Source organism: Myotis brandtii, unplaced genomic scaffold, assembly GCF_000412655.1.
Source record: "Myotis brandtii unplaced genomic scaffold, ASM41265v1 scaffold529, whole genome shotgun sequence".
Lineage (NCBI taxonomy): Eukaryota > Metazoa > Chordata > Mammalia > Chiroptera > Vespertilionidae > Myotis > Myotis brandtii.
In genome coordinates this window covers 41914-65653 of record NW_005369934.1, presented here as the reverse complement: position 1 = coordinate 65653, position 23740 = coordinate 41914, and the positions used below count along the sequence as shown (strand labels likewise).

Genomic DNA, 23740 nt, shown 5'->3' with positions numbered 1-23740 from the left:
CACAAATTTTTGTGCACCGGGCCTCTAGTAAGAAATAAAAGGCATCCAAATTGGAAAGGAAGAAGTAAAACTGTCATTATTTGCAGATAACATGATATTGTGTATAAAGAACCTTAACAATTCCACCAAAAAATACTAGAACCAGGTTTCCCAATTTGTTGCTATATAGTTTTGTAATATTTTCTTACAATCATTTGTATTTCTGTGATGTCAGTTGTTACCTCTCCTCTTTCATTTCTGATTTTATTTATTTGGGTTCTCTTTGTTTCTTGATGAGCCTGGTTTAAGCTTCATCAATATTATGTATCCTTTCAAAGAACCAACTCTTGGTTTCATTGATCTTTTTCATTTCTATGCCATTTTTTCCCTCTGATTTTTATTATTTCCTTCTTTCTATGTACTCTGGGCTTTTCCTGCTGTTCTTTTTCCAGTTCTCTTAGGTGTAGGTTAGCTTATATGCTAGAGATTTTTCTTGTTGCTTGAGATAGGCCTGTAGTGCTATGAACTTCCCTCTAAGTACTACTTTTGCTGTGTTCCATAGATTTGGGGTTGTTTGTTCATTTTTGTTTGTTTCCACACAATTTTTTTTCTTCCTGATCTCATTGGTAACCCATTCATTGTTTAAAAACATGCTATTTAGCCTCCATGTGTTTGAATATTTTTTAGCTTTTTTTAAAAATCATGGCTGATTTCTAGTTCCATGCTATTATGATCAGAGAAGATCTTTGGTATGATTTCAAACTTCTTGAATTTGTTAATACTTATTTTGTGTCCTAACATGTCTATGTGTGAAAATGTTCTATGTGCACTTGAGAAGAATGTGTATTATGCTTTGGGATGAAATGTTCTGTAAATATCAATTAAATCCATCTGATCAAGTATATTGTTTTAGGTCACTGTTCCCTTATTGGTTTTTTGTCTGGAAGACCTACCTATGTAGTGATATTAGTGGGATGTTAAGGTCCCCTATTATGAGTGTATTGTTGTCTATTGCTCCTTTAAAGTCCACCAAGAGTTTTTTTTTTTTATATATATATATTTAGGCACTCCTATATTGGGAGCCAATATATGTATAAGGGTTATATCCTCTTGTTGGAATGATCCATTTCTTATTATGCAGTAATCTTCTTAGTCTTTTATGGCCTTTGTTTGGAAGTCTATTTTGTCAAATATAAACATTGCTGCCCCAGCTCTTTTTTTGTTTCCATTTGCATGGAATTTTTTTTCAATTCCTTTCATTCTTTGTGAGTCTTTTTGTTCTGAGCTAGGTCTCTTGTAGACAGGATATATATGGGTCATGTTTTATTGCCCATTCAACCACCCTATGTCTTTTGATTCAGCATTTAATCCACTTACAGTTAAGGTTATTACTTACTACCACTTAGGTACTTATTACCATTTTTATTCTTTATACCTAAGTTCCTCTCTGTTTCTTCTTCTTCTTAAAGCAATCCCTTTAGCATTTCTTTCAATGCTGTGTTGGTGGTAATGAATTCCTTTAGTCTTCTTTTTTCTGGGAAGCTCTTTATTTCACCTTTAATTTTTAACGATAACCTTGCTGGATAGAGCAATCTTGGTTGCAGGTTCTTGCTTTTCATTACTTTGTGTACTCATGCCATTTCCTTCTGGCCTGATGTTTCTGTTGAGAAATCAGCTTACAGCCTCATGGGAAGTCCTTTGTAGATAACTGACTGTTTCTCTCTTATTGCCTTTAAGATTCTTTCTTTATCTTTAATCTTGGCCATTTTAATTATGACATGTCCTGGTGTGGGTCTCTTTAGGTTCATCTTGATTGGGACTCTCTGTACTTCCTGAACTTGTATGGCATTTTCCTTCACCAGACTAGGGAAATTTTCTGTCATACTTTCTTCAAACAGGTTCTGTATCCCTTGCTTGCTTGCTTTCTTCTCCTTCTGGTACCTCTATGATGTGAATGTTGTTATATTTCATGTCTCAAAATTCCCTTATACTATTCTCCTGCTGCTTATTTTTTATTTTTGCTGTTCTAATTGATTTTTTTTTCTGTTTTGTCTTCTAATTCACTGACTCAATCATCTACTTTGTCCAGTCTGCTAGCTATTCCTTCCAGTGTATTCTGTATTTCAGATATGGCATTCTTCATTTCCAACTGATTATTCTTTTTGATTTCCATGTCCTTTTTCATGCTGCTGTTATTCTAAGTTCTTTAAGCATCCCTATGACTATTACTTTGAACTAACTAATAAATTGCTTGCCTTCATTTTATTTAGCTCTTTTTCTGAAGATTCCTCCTATTCTTTCATTTGGGGCCTGTGTCTTTGGCTCTCCATTTTGGCGTCTTTTGTGTTTGTTCCTATGTGTTAGACATAACTATGATTCCCAGTCTTGGTGGAGTGGTCTTCTGGTAGTAGGTGGGACCAAGTGGCACAGTGTCTTTGTTCTCCTGAGCTGGGTGCTCTAGGAATGCCTCTTGTGTGGGTAAAGTCCCCCTGTTGTAATTGGGTCTTGATTGATGTTGACCCTTTTCTGGGTGGGATTGATCCTCAGTCTGGCTGAGTTTGAACCCTTAACCTGGCATGCAAATTGCTCTGCAGGTGCAGTCTTAAGGTGCCTTGATGGGCTCAGAGGCACAATTGTTAACCCTTCAGGCTGGGTATCTATAGTAGTATCTTTATCACCATGTTTGAGATGCTGCCCCCTGAGGCAGGGTTGTTCTAAGCAGGGCCTGGAGCCTGCCAGGGTCCACCTTGTATGTCTAGTTGGGTCAAGCTTTGGTGTGATCTGAAGCTCACCACTAGTTGTGTTGGTTGTGTACTTTTGGATGCGTTTCAGATGTAGATTGCTGTAAGACATTGTGTGTAGACTATGGCCTTTGGCTACCTGTATGTAGTTACCACTCAGTTCACTGTTTATGTCCTCATCTGCAAGACCTGTATGTGTGTGGGAGGGATCAATCTGTGTACATGGGTCAGCTTTATTCAACTTAAGAGCAGGGGGCAGATCTGTGGTCAGCCCAAGGCTCCCTGAGGTCCACCTCCACCTTTTAGCTACTCCACTCCCTCCATGAGTTGCCTGATCTTCCTCCAGAGTCTTCCAAGGAGAATCTGTAGAATGTACCTAGGCTAGCCTAGCTCAGGCTAGTGGACCACCTGCTTGGACATTACACAGTCAGGCACTTAGTGAGAAGAAATTAGTCTCTGCTTCAAAGCCAAACTCCTCAGTCTCTACCAGAGACTCCAACTCAGTTTCCCCTAAGGGGCTTGCTACAGGATCAGGTTGGCATCTTCTCCTCAGGGGTGGTTTCAGCTACCCTGGGCTCAGGAGGATTGATCTAAAGCAAGCATTTCTTCTTGGTCCCAGACTACAGCTGCTGTGGGTCTCACATTTAGAATGTCCTGCTCTGAGCTACAGAACTGCGCCCAGCGGGCATATTTAGTATTTCACAGGGCTGAACCAGTTTCCTGTTGTGGATGGTTTTCATGCCTTCAGGAGAGGGGAAGGCGCTCTAGCTCTCCTTCCCAGGGAGCTTGGATCAGCCTCCCCACAATGCAGTCACAGAACCCAGCACTCAACTGTCTGTCTCCCTGACAGAAGCCTCCCTGGGGGGGGGGGGGGGATACAGTCCAAAAATCACAGCCCTGCATGGCACTGGCACCGTTGTGCCACCAGACAAAGCATGAGGGGGTAAAAAAAAAAATCAGTCCTGTGCAGGACTCTGATCCCTCCTCACACTGGTTTCTGCAAAGTGGGCACCAAATTTCCAGCTTTAATTGGGTTCCCAACTCTGCAGTGTGGGCCAAGCATCCCAGACCTGCACTGCTCCTGGTGCTGCCAACCCAGTAGGATGGGGCACTCTAGGAGGCTGCGCAGGTGGGGGGAATGGTTCTGACTGTTCAATCAAGGTGCGAGAGACCTTCCTCATTTCCCCAAGCCAAATAGTTTAGTCACTCACGGGGGCTCTGCATGATGTCTTTCAAGAAAATAGAGGGTCCCTCAACGTTACTGTTCGGTGCAGCCCACAACCCCTTACTGGACTCAAACACAGCATCATAGACTCTCCAGCAGTCAGAGCCAGGAGCAAGCATCTCAGACTAGGCTAACAATAGGAGCAGCACTCCTTCACTGGAAGGTGCATCCAAGTCTCCCAGGCTGACAGTCCCTCTTGTTCCCTCTGCCTGATGCTAAGTGGGCTGTTCTTCCTGTCTCTGCTGCTCTAGTTTTGGAATCCCTGCCTGGGATCAAGACCCCTCACTCCAATGGGGAGGAAGCTTTGCAGCTGATATCCCTCGGGCCTCTCAGCCACCACACTTTCTTGAGGAGGGCTCCCCTGTCCACAACACTCCTCTTGCCAGTATCTATGTAATTTCTTCAGTGCTCCTTAGATATAATTCCAATCCCCTATACTTTACTTGGTTATTCAAGTTGACTGCGCAATATTTTAACTATAAATCCCACCCCTGGCTGGGAGCAAGGGCATCCAGCTACTCTGCAGCCATCTTGAAACTCTTCTCTGGATTTTGACATGCAAATATATTATGAAATCTTGAGGAAGTGAATAGAAACCCAGCCATTGTAATAGACTATAAGACTTTCCCCTTCAATTGTCCCCTTTAAATTCAATAGCATTTAAATACCTGCTATCCTACAATTTCTGGAATTCCCACAAATGGTTGGTTCCTACCTAAACAATTAGGAAGTTCCTCATATGTGAGAACCTATCAAAGTTTGATGCCGCCCTCTCTTAATTCATAGTGGCTGTAAGAATTTTTTCTCTGGTTCTCTCTTCATTGGGTGTTCACAAATTCAGTCCACTCTCCTAGCTATACATCTTAATTACTTTGGGATTGTATTTTAGCCTTGTGATTATAATTCCTGTTAGCAATTATTCTATCATCTAAACTCAGAAATTCTCCTGGTATCTCCTTCTAAGGAGAATACTGTCAAGTCATAAATAAAATTCTTGTAAAATTTTCTATACAATAAAAAAAGTGTCAAGTAAGCATGCTTCTCCTTCAAAGATACCTGCATCCCAACAGGGGCTTATAATGGATTGAGTTCCCAAATTGATTCCAAAGCTATAAGAACACGTTTGACCCCAACTAGTTAAAAACTAAGTACCAGTTAATAAAAAATGTTTTACTACTTTCAAGGGAATAGAATTAAAACTTGGTTTACAATACTTTTGTCTGTTGTTTTAGGGAGGTCTCTATGGAATTTAAGACAAGAATAAAAATAATTTGTATTGAGCTATCTTGTAAAGAATGAATATTCCAGGAGCGATACCACTCCTCATAATACAGCATTGTAATTATTATAAGTCAAATAATCAGAGTAGGAAGAGATAAAAAAACAACAACCAATATCAAACCATTTGGATAATTTTATTTATTCTATTGATACTTTGCCCATGAAGAAACAATTTATCACAATAAATGCTGCCCTACTTATTCTCAATCTGTAGTCTGAAAATCAGACTGTGTGTCAAGGAATAAAAATATACTCAGAATATGCAGATACAATGGACTTTACAGTATTTCTTTCCCCTGAGTAGCTAATTATAGTTGAATTTCATTAGGGCAGATCATTATTTTAAGGAATTATATCGTAAATTCTTTCAGAAAACAAATATTTTGTTAATTTGCATTTTAAAAGTTTTATCTTAGTATCTGAGAGATGCATAGATTTGGTTTGGCTAGAGAAAAAAAATAGTGACCCACAAGCCAATAGAAGAAAAATGATTACCTTCAAGATGAACTGAGGTAAGAGTATTATAAGTATACAATCAGTAGCATGTCTGTCATTTTCCTACAGTTTTTTAAAAATCAATCATATCATTCCTACAGTTCTTTTAAGGAAACTAAAATTAACATTAAACACCTTTAATTTAACCTAAGTGTTGTGCTAGTAGTGAAATACATGTGTTAAAAGAAGTAACTATTCTATTCATATTCCAGTTTAGTTCTAAGTCTTAACCCCATCTGAATGAGGGACATCAGAATAAAAAAATGCTATGGCACTTAGGTTAAAATTTTAGACATCAGTTCTTCACAATGATATATGGTTGAGTATATTCTCAGAAAAAGAACGATGATTCAAGTCTTGTTGCTTTGGTATAACTAAGAGCAGAAATTGCTGCTAATTATTGGTCCTTATACTGTTCTTCCTTTCCATAATTTTCCCCTTTGCTTGATGTTTACCTTTCAATAGTTATAGATCAAGTGCATCTTTTCTAAGTCGAACAAGATTTAACTACTATATTCCCTGCTAATTTGGGTCTGCCCTTTGATTAACATCACTATTAAATCTGAATATGCGCTGGTTGGTGTGGCTTAATTGGCCCAGCATCATCCCATGCATCAAGAGGTCACCGGCTATATTCCTGGTCAGGGCATATGCCTGGGTTATGGGCTAGATCCCCAGTAGGGGGCATGCAGGAGGCAGTGATAGATGTTTCTCTCTCATTGATGTTTCTCTCTCTTTTCCTCTCTCTCTAAAAATCAATAAAAACATATTTCAAAAAAATATGAACATTTTGTTTTGGGGGAAAAAAAGAGAAATTGTGTATTATTTACACTAATGATAAATTTTATGCCAAATGTTTAACATCCTCAAGAATGTCACACACAGTACATGTCACATGTTCCCATTAAATACATTACATAAGTTTTCTTCTTTTTTTACTTTACATTTAAAACATTTTCCCTAGAATTTTAAACTATAATTCAAAAATGTTACATTTTATCATTATCCTTTAAATTCTCTGGAATACTTTCTAAATAATTTCCTAATAATGTTACATAACTACAAAATTAAATGAGAAAGTCCTTATTACATAATAATGAGAGGGAACATAAAAACTAAAAGAAAGCTATTGATTAATGAACACTATGGATTTTATAGGATTCACTGTGACAAATAAACACTTTTTAAATGTCAAAGAATATCAGATGAAACTTTTATTTTGAATGTGATTTAGAGTCACAGGATCAAATTTAAGAATCATAACTTACTGCTTGATCAAAATTATCATAAAATATAACAAATTATATTTTAACTCAAAGTCACAAACCACTTTCTAAAGAAAAATTCCCTACTCTATGCTATCATAATATTTCCTGAGGAATACTGGCAAAGAATGTAGTTTTATTGAGCCACAAATGGTTAAAAGTAACATTTTAAGGTTATTTAAATAAAATATACATACAATAGTCAAAATAAATATTAAGATTATTTTCTTTGGAAAGTTAGCTTGCAAATGAAAAGAAGAAATCCAAATCCGCATACTGTAATAGCTGTCCTCTTCAAAATTCTATTATTCCATGTAGATACTTCTTCTATTAATGGTATATGAGTTGGATCATTTTCTCTTTCGTTTTGTAACTAATATTTTGCATGGGGGAAAAAGGAGTTAATGTACATGTAGTACACTGAAAATAGAAATATATTTGATCTAAAAAATATAATAATATATCCATGTTAATGCATGATTTAGATGTAGCCAGTGCAAGATTCTTATGTAAGATTTAAAGTGACCACATATGTCTTTAGTCTTTCTTTCACCAGGATTCATTATAGTAAACCATGAGTTTCACATTAAAAATAAATGTTCTTATAGTTATTATATTTTAATATCATGTTTTTGTCATAAGTTAAAGTTTCTTTAATATCAACGTTTCTATTTCTACCTAAGAAATGATAATTGCATTTTTCCTTCTGTATTAAATATCACTTGGTTTCTTATAAAAAAGTTAATTGTTCTTATAACGTACCTACAATATGTAAATCTTAACAAAAGCTGTAAGATATGACGCTAATGCTAGAAGTTTAATCCTTTATTTAAATATAATTGAGGAACAAACATCAATAAAAACCTAAGTGGTTTTTCTAGCACTTTTCCGCAATGAAAGTACATGACCCAGTTTCTCAGCTTCTATACACAGACCTTACTTGCTAAAATGTTCCCCAAATCGTGTGTGTGTGTGTGTGTGTGTGTGTGTGTGTGTGTGTGTGTGTGTGAGAGAGAGGGGGGGGGGGGGGGGAGAAAGGGAGGGAAGAAGGGGACACGGAGAGGGAGGGAGAGGGAGAGAGAGAGAGGAGACAGTTGTTGGTGGAGGAGGAGAAGAGAGAAAATGAACAGAAACCAAAAGATTCTTGAAAGATAAAAATAATCAGGCACATTTATAGAGCAATATTTACTAAAAGCATCCTGTACTGGAGTGGTGACAAATACTTTCATCATTAGCAAGAATAACTACTTCTAAAATCTACAGTATAAATATTTAATTTTAAAAGCCTGCAAAATTAATTTTCAATTTATAGTAGAAACAGACATCAGTGCCAATCTCATTAATACTGTATTCTTGGTCTAACTTCCAAATGGCTTCATTCAGCAACAGATTCCTTTTTGACACTGATGTTCCATTTACTGAATCCTGAGACAGTAATTCCTTTTATTAACCAATTACTTAGAATGACCCTTCCTGACAGGAGCTTGTCAGTGTGTTGGTTTGAAAGAGAGTGATGTGGTGCTAAAGTCCAGTCTTGACCTCTCCTACCCTCTCTCTGTTATCTCCATATACTTATGGTAACTCATATGGTTCTTTTAAAAATTCCCTTCAGTTATTATTGGTAAACTTTCAAATATCATAAGCTAAATAGGCATGATAGCATATTTCCAAATTTGGAAGCTCTTAAGTTCTTTAAATAAAATTTCACTATGGTGATTAAGACTAATTCAGGAAAAAACCCCCAAAAAACAATGCACTAGCTTGATCCAAAATTAACTTCCCTGCCCAAAGAACTGTATAAGCTATTATTATTAACCAAGGCTAGCCCTCACATAGAAATGTACAGATTCAAGATAAAGAGGGTCACAGAAAAAAGGTCTATTTAGCTAAAGAAAGCTGAAATTTCTGTTTATAGTCACATTAAAATAAATACAATACTTTATTTGATTATTTATGTTTTAGAGTCAAAGTCACCCCTAGAGCAGTATTTCTTAATTTCATTCCTTTAAGAAAAATCTGGTGTCTCTCTAATTTCATCTCAATCTTCCACCCCCGCGCCCAAAATGTTTTCATTTCATCTTGAAGAAATCAAATAATTGAGGCAAAGATGTCTTAGGGAATTTCCCACACTAAACATTAAAAGTTGATGCTTTGCAGGAGATATTTTTACATAACTCCTTCCCAATTTCCCTTGGATTCCCATGAAAAACACCATACTAAGTAAAATCAGTATCATTTTCCAGACGATGCAAGTAGTGAAGATGAACAATGTTATAATTTTCATGTTTTTAGCAAGTCAGGCTCTCTATAGCCTGTGTAGCACAATTTGCCTGACATACAGAAGGCATTCTTATGTTTGTTGAATAAATAAATGTAAGAGATAATATAACTTCCATGATGCCTCGTTCTCTGGAATGGAGGTATCCTCTATAATAATTTTGAAATAGATTGCTTATTTGCTCCATTTAAAATATCTTTATTTTCCTATTTTTTGTAGAATTTGCTTCTCAATTTTCTGCTCACTTTTTAAAAAGACTTCTTTTGACTGAACATATCTTTGTTAATAGCTAGAATGACAATTACTTGGAACATGTATCAAATTTATTGAGAGTAAAACTTTTTCAAAAATATATTTTATTCATTTTAGAGAGGAAGGGAGAGGAAGAAAGAGACAGAAACATCAACAATGAGAGAGAACCATTGATTGGCTGCCTCCTGCACAACCCCCACTGGGGATGGAGCCTGAAACCCAGGCATGTGCCCCTGGCCGGAATCGAACCCGGGACCCTTCAGTCTGCAGGCCGACCCTCTATCCACTGAGCCAAACCAGCTAGGGCGAGGAAAACTTTTTTTATGAAAATATGAAATAATTTATGAGTTGATGCTATAAAATTTAATCCATAATCTAATGTTCACATCATATATTAAAAAACTTTATTTAACAAATACATTTCATACCTATAAACTTGAAGAACTCAGAATTGAGTTCTTTACTCAGGTAAAAGTGTTTTCCTTTGTTAACTATCTTCAAAAGAGTTCCCAATTTCAGCAGCTTAGATTTTGTTACAGCCTATTTTCTGAAAGGGGGAAAATCACCTGTCTTTGAATCCAGATATATACTTCTATGTGAGTATAGAAACAATAACAAAAAAGCCACATACTTTTTTTTAAAGTTAAATTATAAAAGATATTATAGAAAGTCTAAAAAGTAGAATGAATAGCCCAGCCGGTGTGGGTCAGTGGTTGAGTGTTGACCTATGAGCCAGGAGGTCATGGTTCGATTTTCTGTCAGGGCACATGCCCAGGTTGTGGGTTCCATCCCCAGAGTGTGGCATGTAGGAGGCAGCCGATCTCTCATCATTGATGTTTCTCTCTCCCTCTCCCTTCTCTGAAATAAAAATGTATTTTAAAAACCAGAACAAGTATTTTTATCCACAGTCCTATCTCATTAACACAGATAATGAACTTTCATTTTGGTAATTTTTTATCTGCATATTTACATATAAGTAAAACTTACAAATATAACTTCATATCTTTAAAAAGCTGATATTTCATTTTCATTATTTTCTCAACTGGCTGCAAATCATTATATTAAGTGTACAATAATTTATTTATTCATTTTGCTAATATAGGACACTCATGGTACATACAATTTTGAATTCATTAAACTATTATTGAAAGATACAAATATTTTTATGGTTCTTAGCACATCTTGTCAAACTGTTTCTAAAAGGGATTGTGATGCCTGTTTCATATGAAACTATAAGTTTTGTGAACTCTAACCAGAAATGGGTTAATACACTTATCCCTGCTAATGTAAAAGATGAAAATGATCTATCATTGTTTTTTAGTATGCATTTCTTTGATGAAAATTTGTTTCCTACGTATACTTCTTCCTTTGGAAACTGTCTCTTTCCAACTGTTTAGTGGTAGCTTACGTTGCTCTTGTCAGAATTACTTCATTGTCTAACATACTATCCTACAAATTATTTCCCCCATTTTTATGCTAAATATATACCTTCTGAATTAAGTCTTTTAGTTTGCAGACCTCTTCATTCAAATCTTCAACATTGCTAACCAGTTCTTCACAAACTGAAGTAAAATTCCGAGGCGAAGCCCATTCAAGTACTATCTGTCAATATTTTCAAAAGTTGCATGTTAAATAATAGAAAACAACTTCCACAACGTCATATCCACAAAAATTATACAACATTAAATTATTTAACGGAAAAGCATTTTTTTTTTCAGGATAAATCCTAACACCGAAAGAAGTCAGTAACATTATACAAATAGTCAAACCCAGTTTCTTGAATGAATTTACTAAATATATGTAGTACATATAATTTTATGGAGACTAACATTAGTAATAATGATATTTATGATGAAAAATAAATTCATGAAAGTTTGAAGAATGACAGGATTCCCATATTAATGTTATAAAAAATTATAGGAAAACAAGTACATTAAAATGTTTACCCTATAAAGTAAAAAGCTATAAAGCTAAAGCCAAATCACATTAAAAAAAAAAAACCTCTACAAAACAGGTTTGCTTTTATGGGTCACTTACTTTTCTCTATTTAAAATTTCCAGTCTCCTCCCACAACTATATCAAAATTACTACTAAACTACAGAACCACCAACATTAGAAACTGCCTGAAGTCTGACTGAATGGAAATTCTTCAACTAGGAATTTAAGAAGAAGCCACATGAAGACTAGTAAAAGGGGCAGAGACTCGGAATGGGATGGTCTTACCAGTGGTTCTCAACCTTCCTAATGCCGCGACCCTTTAATACAGTTCCTCATGTTGTGGTGACCCCCAGCCATAAAATTATTTTCGTTGCTACTTCATAACTGTAATTTTGCTACTGTTATGAATCGTAATGTAAATATCTGATATGCAGGATGTATTTAGGCGACCCCTGTGAAAGGGTCGTTCGATCCCCAAAGGGGTCGCGACCCACAGGTTGAGAACCGCTGTCTTACACCCATGTGTAGCAGACAAAAATTGGCAGGGATATATTGGCTGCAGAGGTCCCTGCTGAGGAGCAAGGTATTCCAGCCCCATACTAGGCCCCCAACCCAGGAAAAGAAGACCCTGCAAAAATCAGCAGGGGCCCTAGTGGGGTAGCTCAGTTGGTTAGAACATTGTCCTGACATGCCAAGGTGTGGGTTCAATTCTTGGTTAGAGCACATAGAAGAATCAACCAATGATTGCATAAAATAAGTGGAACAACAAATGGATGTTTCTCTCTCCCTTCCTCTCTAAAACCAATAAAAAATAAATCAAAAATTAAAAGCTGGGATGGAGGATGAAGGGGACAGAGTGGCTGAAGTCCCAGGCAGTTCCTTTTAAAGGGTCTGCATACAGACTTACTGAGACTCACTCTTTCTGAATTCCAGCACCAGGGCAGCAGCTCAAAAGGCACCAGAGACATAGAAGGAAGAACTGAATTGTCCACCATCAGGGCAAGAGCTAGAGGGGCAGCTCTATCCCAGAGAGAAGTACTGGCAGAGGTTATCATTCCTTTGATGAGCCCACCCCCCACAGAGCCAGTAGGCAGGCACCATATCTAAGACTCCAACAAACTGCCTCACCTGTTTGCTCCACCCTGGTAATTCACTGAGACTCTGCCCGATGCAACTTTGGGGCCCACCCAAGCTGTTTCCAGGGGCTTTTCCAAACGAATGACCTATTTTGGCTCATGCCTCAGATTTTTCTAAAATCTCACAAATAAGCAGCACCTGGCCTCAGGGAGTCCTATACCTCTTGCAAAGTGGCCCTAGGCCCAGAACTAGCCACAGCTGGCCTTAGTTCACAGCTTGGCCTCTCCTGGGCACCTCTAAGCACAGCACAGGCACCAGCCATCTGCAGATTGCTTTATAGCTCATGCTGGGTGGACCTAGGCCGGTGACGGTGAACCTTTTGAGCTCGGCGTGTCAGCATTTTGAAAAACCCTAACTTAACTCTGGTGCCATGTCACATATAGAAATTTTTTGATATTTGCAACCACAGTATAAAAAAGATTTATATTTTTGATATTTATTTTATATATTTAAATGTCATTTAACGAAGAAAAATCAACCAAAAAAATGAGTTTGCGTGTCATAGGTTCGCCATCACTGACCTAGGCAGAACACAGGCAGCAGCTGACCATGGCCTGCACCTCTAGGGAGGCCTCAGAGCCAGTTACAGCTTTAGACAGCATCAACACACCACCACCCTATCACCTCCACAAGCAACACACCGAATGGGTGGACTCAGCAGGCACCAGAGACCCAACAAATAAGTTCTGCTCAGTGGGGTGAGCCCCAGCACAGCTGATCCTGCACAGTGGTCAGAGGTCAGTGGTCATGGCAGCCCTTGCAGCTGATTGACCTAGGTCAGTGGTCTGCAAACTGCAGCTCGCGAGCCACACGCGGCTCTTTGGCCCCTTGAGTGTGGCTCTTCCACAAAATACCACGTGCGAGCGTGCATGTACAGTGCGATTGAAACTGTGGCCCATGCACAGAAGTCGGTATTTTGTGGAAGAGCCACACTCAAGGGGCCAAAGAGCCACATGTGGCTCTCGAGCCGCAGTTTGCTGACCACTGACCTAGGGGTAAATCCCTCCCATTAATGTGTGAATAGCAATAAAGGATCAACTACAAGAGGAGGGTGTATGTATACAGCCCACATGGGGGGGTACATCTCGAGTGCCCAGTTTGGGTGATCAAAGAGGCTATGCCACTGGATCCTACAGAATACCTACTACATTAGGCCACTCTATGAAGCCTGAGAAATGTAACAGCTCTACCTAATAAATAAAAACAAACACAGGGAGGCTTGCAAAATAGAAACATGTCCCAAATGAAAGAACAAAACAAAATATGGAAAAAGAACTAAAAAAAAAAAGTGAAGACAAGCGACCTATCAGATGCAGAATTCAAAACACTGGTTATAAGGATGTTCGATGAACTTAGTGAGAGTTTCAACAGCATTAAAAAAGGACAGTCAGAAATGAAGGATGCAATAACTGAATGAAGAATAATTTTCAGGGAATCAACAATAGAGTAATAGATGAAGTTGAGAATGAATCAAATCAGTGATTTGGAATACAAGGAAACAAAAAACACCCAATCAGAACAGAAAAGGAAAAAAGACTCCAAAAATATGAAGAGAGTATAAGGAGCCTATGAGACCACTTTAAGCGTACAGTAAAACCTCAATATAATGGATTAATTTGAGCAAGGAGGTGTCCATTATAAGTAAAGTTCATTATGTAATAAAATAGGTTTTCCAAATGCATATGTTAAAAAATTGACAAATTAGCCTACTGGTTTTTACTTATGTAGACATGTTTGTGTAATTAAAATTAAATATGTATGAAAAGTTTAATTCCACAGACAAGCTTCCTATATGCATTACAAAAATTTTTAATGTATACTGAATAGGTCAACTAACTCCATGCATTCACCAGTCACAGCAAATAAACAAATACACACAGCTGGAGAGTGGCCTAGTGCACATTAAAACTGCTGCAGAAAGTAATGCCATGAGACAACAGAACCAATCACCACAGACAAAGTGGTGTGATCATGTGCCAATCATTCTGCAAACATTGTTTACAAGTGGTGCCTCATTATTAAATATATAGATTATAGCCTGACAGGCATGGCTCAGTGGTTGAGTATCCACCTAGGAACCAGGAGGTCACAGTTCGATTCCTAGTCAGGGCACTTGCCCAGGTTGTGGACTCAATTCCCTGTAGGGGTCGTGCAGGAGGCAGCCAATCAATGATTCTCTCTCATCATTGATGTTTCTATCTCTCTCTACCCCTTCCTCTCTAAAATAAATAAAAATATATTTTTAAAAATATGTAAATATATAGACTATAATTGTAGATATATAATATTTACTTATGTCAGTGAAATTACTACAGTGTTTTTCCAAAATATGGTCTATTTGTAAAATTTGTTTAAAATAACAGTGAATTAATAACAAAAATTTACCTATTTAAATTATGAGCAAATCTTGGTAAAAAGCATTTTAAAATTAACAGGGTATTAATTTTCACATATAACATATGGACTAGAAATTTTATTCATTAAATTAAAAGTCCATTAAATTGAGGTCCACAAAATCAAGGGTTTACTGTATTAACATTTGCATCATAAGGCTGCCAAAAGGAGGAGAGAGCAAGAAATTGAAAACTTATTTGAAAAAATAATGACAGAAAACTCACCATACCGGGTAAAGGATATAAACATACAAGTCCAGAAAGCACAGAGAGGCCTACACAGATGAACCCAAAGAGATACATACCAAGACACATCATAATTAAAATGCAAAAGATTAAAGACAATGAGAGAATTTTAAAAGTAGCAAAAGAGAAGCTGTTAGTAATCAACAAAGGAGATTCCATAAGGCTGGCAGTTGATTTCTAATCAGAAACCTTTCAGTCCAGAAAGGATTGGCAAGAAATATTCAAAGTGAAAAAAAGCAAAGAACCTGCAACCAAGATTATTCTAACCAGTAAAGTTATCATTTAGATTTGAAGGATTGATAAAGAGCTTCCCATACAAAGAAAGCTAAAGGAATTAGTCATCACCAAATCAGTATTATATGAAATGTTAATATTTTTTAAGAAGAAGAAAAAAGATGAAAAATATGAACAATAGGTACTGAGAGAGGATTAGAAGATGTCAGCAGAATAGGTAGACCTTTCTCCTCCCTCCTCCCAGAATCAACTGTAATTAAAACTAAATTGGGGAATATTCACCATGAAATACCAGTTGAAGACTGCCTGAAGAGAAGACATTTAAACAGGAAGGGCAGAAGCCACTTGAGACTGGTAGGAAGGGCGGGAAAGTGAGAGGTGCTGGCCCAGCTCTCAGGAGCGCTGGGCCAGGAGTGAGGAACCCTTGCCCCAGCAGGAGAGGGGATGGACATCAGGCAGAGCTCACCAGCCCAGACAGCCAGAGCTGGGAACAGTTGCCCATGCAGCAGCCTGAGCTGCTCAGAGACAAAGCCACTTTCTTTAAAGGGTTGGTGCACAGAACTTTCATTCTTAGACATTCCCCCTAGGTTTCAGCAGAGGGAAGACAGTGCAGACTAGAGTTACCTGAGGAGAGTCAGGGGTAGAAGCATTTGGGGAGAGTCACAGGGAAGGTGGCTGGGGGATACCTGTGCTGAGTTCCCCGCCATGCCCCAACCCCCATATCACAGCAACCATTTTTCCTTAGAGGCATAAGCCCCTCCCAACAGCAGAAGCCTGGGGAAAGGCAAACACCTAACCTCCTGGTATATAGCTCACCCCACCCTAAGGAATCCCACTCACTGCACCCTCTGGAATCCAGCAACCCTGCAGCAGTCTCAGGAAGCATCAGTAGCCGGCTATGGGGTAGGGACACTCCTCCCACTTTCCAGGGAACCTGGCTGGTGCTTCCGTGTTACAGGAGAGCTAGCAGAAACTCCTGGATTCCAGCAGACACCCACAGCCTAAGAAGGACTTCACCCAACCGAGGGCAAGGAAATAATAATGGTACACAACCACCTTCTTCCCTGAAGTCTAAACATTTGCTGACACACCATAGGTCCCCATGCTACTAAGAAACAAGCACTGGAGCTCAATTTGGCACCTCCCATGGGCAGCCAAGCCCAGGGGAGGCAGCCATAAGCTGTAGATTGCTTCAAAGCTTTGAAAGGGGCATGGAGGGCCAACTTGGACAGCTTCTGACTGTTAGCACAAAAGTACCTCCAGGGAGGCTTAAAATAAGCATACAAAAAAAAAAAGTTAGCCTCAGACAACATGAGAGCAGGATCCAAAGGGAAATCCTAGCAGGCACTAAAATCTGCTGAAACAAACTTCACATACTGATTTTTTTTTGGTGTTTGTTTTTCCATTATTTTCTTTAATTTTTCTTTTTTATTGCTTTGGTATTATTATTATTATTTTTCTCTTTTCCCCTTTTTCTCCTCTCTTTCATATCTCTTAGCTGCCTCTTTTCTTACTCTGTTTTTTCTTTTGCTTAATATTCCTCTTCTTTTTACCTTTCTATACTTTTTCATTCTTTCTTTTTTACTGTTTTCCTTTCCCCCACTCTATTCTTATTTTTTCTCTCCCTTCTTTCCTTTCAGAATCTTTCCTCTTCCTCTCTTCTCTACTATTCTTTTTATTTTTATTACTACTTTATTTCATTCTTTTTCATTTATTCTCATTCTCTTTTCTCTTTAATAATTCTCTTTTGTAGTTGTTTTTCTTTATAAATATGTTGTTACTGATTATAGAGAGAGGAAGGGAGAGGGAGAGAAACTTCGATAAAAGATAGAAACACAGATCAGCTGCCTCCTTGCAGGCCCTCTACGGGGGATGGAGCCCACAACCGGGTTTGTGCCCTGAATAAGAATTGAACCAGTGACTTTGTGGTGCATGGGACAACCAATTGAGCCATACTGGGAAGGGCTCTTTGTAGTTGTTTTTGCTGCTGTTGTTGGGTACTTCTGTATGTTTTTGGTTGTTTCCAGTTTTGTTTTATTTTGTCCTATCAACATGTGTACAACAGCTCTAAAAATGTTGTCTGAAATGAGCGTCACAGCCAGCCTGAGAGGAGATCCCACCAATGTAAAGAACAATGACAATCAAGACCCAATTACAGCAGGAGAGCTCAAATAACCTACAGAAGAGTCATTCCTAGAGCACCCACTTCAGGAGTTCAAGGAGAAAGCACCTCTGTGTCCTACAGGACATATACTACACAAGGCCACTCCACAAAGACTGAGAGTCATTGTAGGTATGTCTAACACATAAAAACAAACACAAACAGACAACTAAAATAGGGAGACAAAGAAATAACCACCAAATGAATGAAAAGGAGGACTCTCCAGGAAAAACACACACAAAATGAGATGGAAGTAAGACAGAGTTCAGAGTAATGGTTATAAGGATGCTAAAGAAACTTAGTGAGAACTACAAGCAACTTAGTGGGAACTACAGCAGCAAAAACAGTAACACAGAAACCATGAATAAGAACCAATCAAAAATGAATAATACTATATCTGCTATCAAGAATACATGAAAGGAATTAAAAGCAGGCTTGATGAAACAAAAGATTTAATCAGCAATTTGGGAGACAAGGTAAAAAAAAAATCAATTATAAAAGCAAAAAAAAAAACAACTTAAAAAGCAAAACGAGAGTTTAAGGACAGTTTGGGACAACATGAAACAGAACAACATCTGCATTATAGGGGTACCAGAAGCAGAAGAATCTGAGCAAGGAACAGAAAACCTGTTTGAAGAAATAATGACAGAAAACTTCCCTAACTTTGTGAAGGGAAAAATTATACAAGTTCAGGAAGCACAGAGAGTCCCAATAAAGATGAACACAAAGAGACCCATACCAAGACACACCATAATTAAAATGGCAAATGCTAAAGACAGAGAAAATCTTAAGGGCAGCAAGAGAGAGACAGTCAATAACCTACAAGTGAGCTACAATAAGGCTGTCAACTGATTTCTCAACAGAAACATCATAGGGCAAAGGGAATGGCATGGAGTATTCAAAGTGATAAAAAGTAAGGATCTGAAACTAAGACTACTCTATCCAGCAAGGCTAAAATTCAAAATTGAAGGTGGACTGAAGAGCTTCCCAGACAAGAGAAAGTCTGAAAGAGTTTATTACCACAAAATCAGAATTGCAAGAAATGCTAAAAAGATGAAAGTGAAGGGATGGAAAAGAGTATTCCATACAAATGGAACTGAAAAATAAGCTGGGGTAGGATTGCTTATATCTGACTAAATAGACTTCAAAATAGTCCATAAAAAGAGACAAAGATGGAAGGTCACTACATAATACTAAAAGGGATCACTCCAAAAAGATGATGTAACACTAGTAAACATATATGCACCTAATATAGAAGCAGCTAAATATATATCCTATATAATAAAGAGCTAATATGCTAATTAGACTGGACAGCGTAGCAACCGTCCAGACGACCTTCTGGACAATCTTCCAGATGAAGCCGGGGCTGCGAGGGCCAAGGCAGCCAGATCTGCAAGGGCCAAGACCCTTGCATGAATTTCGTGCATCTGGCCTCTAGTAGATATATAAAATAACTCATGAAGGATTTTAAGGGAGAGATAGACAGCAATACAATCATAGTAGAGGACCTGAACTCCCCACTGATATCACTGCACAGGTGTTCTAGATAAAAAAACAAACAAAGAAAAAGTGACCTAAACGACACAGTTGATCAGATTGATTCAACTGGTATTTGCTGAACATTTAATCCCAAAGCAGCAGAATAAATATTATTCTTAAGTGCATTGGGGCATTCTCAAAGATAGACCACATGTTAGGATACAAAATATGTCTTTACAAGTTCAAGAAGACTGAAGTTATATCAAGGAACTTCTTGGATCACACCACATGAAACCAGAAATCAACTACAATAAAAAAACACCTCAAAAACATTCAAACACATGGAGGCCAAATAGTATGCTATTAAACAATAGTATGCTATTAAACAATGACTGGGTTACAAATGAGATAAAAAAATTAAAAAAAACATCCTGGAAACAAATGGAAATGAACACACAACAACCCAAATATTTATGGGACACAGCGAAAGCAGTCCTGAAAGAGAAGTTCATAACATTACAGGCCTACCTGAAGAAACAAGAAAAATCTCAAATATAGGAACTAACCCTACAACTAAAAGAAATAAAAAGAGAACAAAAAGAAAATCCCAAAGGAAACAGAAGGAAGGAAATAATAAAGATCAGAGGAGAAATAACTGACATAGAAACCAATAAAACAATACAAAAAATCTATAAAATCAAGAGCTGGTTCTTTGAAAAATAAAATAAGATGGATGAATTGCTAGCCAGACTCATCAAGAAACAAAGATAGAGGACCCAAATAAATAAAATCAGTAACAAAAGAGATGAAGTAACGACTGAAACCACAGAAATACAAAGGATTGTAAGAAAATACTATGAACAACTCAACTATATGCTAATAAGCTGGGCAACATGGATGAAATGGACAAGTTCCTGGAAATACACAAGCATCCAAAACTCAATCAGGAGGAATAGAAAACCTAAATAGGCCAATAACAACTGATGTAACTGAAGCAGTAAAAATAACCCACAAACAAACAAACAAAAAAAACTCCCAGCAAATAAAATCTCTCGCCTGGACAGCACCACAAGGGAGTTTTACCAAATATTCAAAGAACTAATACCTATCTTCCTCAAACTATTCTAAAAATCCAGAAGGAGGAACACTTCCAAGCTCTTTTTATGAGGCCAGAACTATCTTAATTACAAAACCTGATAAGGACCCTACAAAGTAAGAGAACTACAGGCCAATATTTCTGATAACATAGATGCTAAAATCAACAACAAAATATTAGCAAATTAGATCCAGCAATATATTAAAAAGATCATACACCATGATCTAGTGAAATTTATTCCAGGGCAAGGCTAGTATAATATTCACAAATCAATAAATGTGAAACATCACATAAACAAACTGAAAGACAAAAATCTCATGATCGTATCAACAGATGCAGAAAAAACATTTGATAAAATCCAAAACCCACTATTTTTTAAATTTTTTATTGAATTCAGAGAGGAAGGGAGAGGGAGAGAGAGATAGAAACATCAATGATGAGGGAGAATCATTGATCAGCTGCCTCCTGCACACCCCCTATTGGGGATTGAGCCCACAACCTGGGCATATGCCCTGATAGGGTATTGAACTGTGACCTCCTGGGTCATAGGCCAATGCTCAACCACTAAGCCAAGCTGGTCGGGCTAAAACACCTTATATATTGATATGGTTTTTAATAACACTCAACAATGTTTTGTTTCAACTTCCACTTAGGTCTCCTGTCACTTTATATTTTAAATTAAATTCCCTTTAGAACAAATAGTAAGTACAATAAACAGATCAGTTTAATTTTTAGTCTGACTCATTTTTCTTTTCTTGAGGGCTAGCAGACAAAAGTTTTTCAATTAATAAGTTGTAAAGAAGTAATAGTAAATATATTTACTTATTGATATATTTTTTAGAATAAAAATACAATTTTAACGTATCACTGCTATTACTAATTATCATAGACTTATCTGAAATGTTCTTCAGCATTCATACTTTTCTTCACTTTTGTAGAATACCTTATGAGAATTTACAGGCAACTCAGTAATGATATTCTGTACAGCTGTTATTAAATGGCCACATTGTTTGTTTAATTTCAGAAGGAAGTTGAGGAACTCATCACCACTAAAAAGAGAAAATAGACAGGAATCACACATGTAAGCCATTTGCTTCATTCTACTGGGCTACTCAGTGTCTAGTCATATTTATTATATTCTCTAAAATGTATTCATAGACTAGCTAATATGTATCAGAAACTGAAACAGACATTGAATATACAAAGTAAACCAAATCTCTAATCTTGAAAATCTCCAAAATCTTCAAGTTCAGAATGAGAGGCAAGTATTCAATTATAACATCACTATTCACAGAGTTATATGAAGAAGGAGTATTAAAGGACCGATTTTGAGTACTATCTAAAGGCACTGCACTAGTTATTTTACATTTATTATTCCTTTAATTCCTCATAACAACTCCTTTAAGGTAGTTGTTGTTAACCTAAGTTTATAGTGGAGGCATCTAAAACACAGAAATCATGAACTTAGTATAATGGGAATAGGGAATTAATAGTGCTTCATAGGGAAGGTTACTTGAATTGAGTCTGGAGCTGTAGAATACGTTTGTAAGGAAGGAAGAGAAAGTAACAAAGGTAAGGAAGAGAAGGAATTATGGATGGAGAGAATAGCAGGTGCAAAAGTATGAGAGTAGGAGGTCTCCAAGATATAACTAAAGCACAATTATGGGAAAGTAGTAAGGAAAGAGAATAGACATAACCATTTATTTAAGGAACTAGAGGCCCATTGCACGAAGAGATTCGTGCAATAGGCCTTCCCTTCCCCTGGCTGCCGGCACCGGTTTTCCTCCGGCACCCACGACCCAGGCCTTCGGTCTTCATGCCTATGTATGCAAATTAACCTCCATCTTTGTTGGGTTAATTTGCATACTCTCCTGATTGGCTGGAGAGCATAGCGGAGGGACGGTCAATTTACATGTTTGTCTATTATTAGGTAAGATGTTTGTAACATGCTAAGGAACTGAATTTTATCTTTTTTATAAGATAGAGTTATTGAAGGAATTTAAATAGAAAAGTAGCAAATCAGATTTTTGTATAAGAAAGCTTATTTGAGAAGTGGTGTAGTTTAAAGGAACATGAAAGTGAAAGTAGAGAGAATAAGTAGGAGACTAATGGAAACATCCATATAAGACAGCGATTTTCAATTGGTGTGCCACAAGAAAACTTAAAACATGTAATACCTGACTGTTTAGTCAGGGGCACTGACCTCTTTTCCCCTACAATGTTAAGTAAAAAAAATGACAACAGCCAGCACAATAGCCATCGAAAATGGGTCAAAATTATACCTTTTTTTTTTGTCAGATCAGAATTTTAATAATTAGTTTATATGTCCCATGAAATGAAAGAGTTGAAAATTGCTGATCTAAGATAAGATGAAGAAAAGCTTAATCTGCCCTAACTGGTTTGGCTCAGTGGATAGAGTGTCGGCCTGTGGACTGAAGCGTCCTGGGGTCGATTCCGGTCAAGGGCATGTACCTTGGTTGCAGGCACATCCTCAGGAGGGGGTATGCAGGAGGCAGCTGATCGATGTTTCTCTCTCATTGATGTTTCTAACTATCCCTCTCCCTTCCTCGCTGTAAAAAATCAATAAAATATATTTTTTAAAAAAGCTTAATCTAAGGATCTAGCAGTGGCAGTCTGATTGAGGGGAGGGGTAGATAATGGTTTAAAGAAACATTTTGGAGAATAAACTGAACAACTTGGTGATAGGTTGCATGTAAAGGAAAAGGGAAAGTCTAGGATGATTCTGTTATTTGGTTTCAATGGAAGGTGGTGGCACCAGCAGGGAACTGAATCTAGGGGTGGGTGGTAGGGAAGTGGGATAAAGATATAATATTATGGCATAACAATTAAGGACATAGGCTCTAGAGTCAGAAAGACATGAATCTGAATTCAGCTTCCACATTTATGATCTTGGGAAAGCTTAATCTTCAGCCGAATATTTCCATATCTCTAGAATTGAGATAATAGAACTCTAAAGAAGACTGAAGGAGGTAATGTATGAAAAGCACCTAGCATTTTGTCTAGCATATACATGGCATTCAAATAAATCTACACTAATAAAAGACAAAGATGCTAATTGACCATACCTTCGCTACACCCTAAGCCACGCCCACCAGTCAATCAGAGTGACTATATGCAAATTAACCCAACCAAGATGGCGGCCAGCAGCCACAGAGCTGGAGCAAGCAGGAGGCTTGGTTGTGTGGGCGATGGAGGAAGCCAAGCTTCCTGCCAGCCCTGAGTCGGCTGTGGCCTCCACTAAAGGCAACAATGTTTCAATTATAGAAGCTAAACAAATCCCAGATACCTGCTTCCAGCCAGCCTCTACTGGGAGCTTGGGTGGCTGGGGGTTGTGGCCAGCTGCAAACAGCCATCAGCCCCTCACTCAGGCTGGCCACACCCTCATGGAGTGAGGGTCCCCGCTGGGGGGCTTAGCCAGCCTGAAAACGGCCCTCAGCCCCTCACCCAGACTGGCCAGGCACCGCAGCAGGACCCCCCACCCTGAAGGGGCTGTGGCCAGCCTGCAAACAGCCATCAGCC

General features: G+C 37.8%; 1 protein-coding gene across 1 annotated transcript in view; it reads right to left on the bottom strand.

Annotated features, from left to right (window-relative positions):
• Positions 1 to 6826: 6826 nt before the first annotated feature.
• Positions 6827 to 23740, bottom strand: part of ASZ1 (ankyrin repeat, SAM and basic leucine zipper domain containing 1) — a 27763-nt gene continuing 10849 nt past the window's right edge. The window contains exons 7-9 of the mRNA XM_005877713.2: positions 21144 to 21249; positions 11005 to 11118; positions 6827 to 7359 (exon numbers count right to left, since the gene is read on the bottom strand). Coding sequence (XP_005877775.2) covers positions 7207 to 7359; positions 11005 to 11118; positions 21144 to 21249 — 373 coding nt within the window. The 3' untranslated portion in view covers positions 6827 to 7206. The remainder of the gene's footprint in view (positions 7360 to 11004; positions 11119 to 21143; positions 21250 to 23740) is intronic.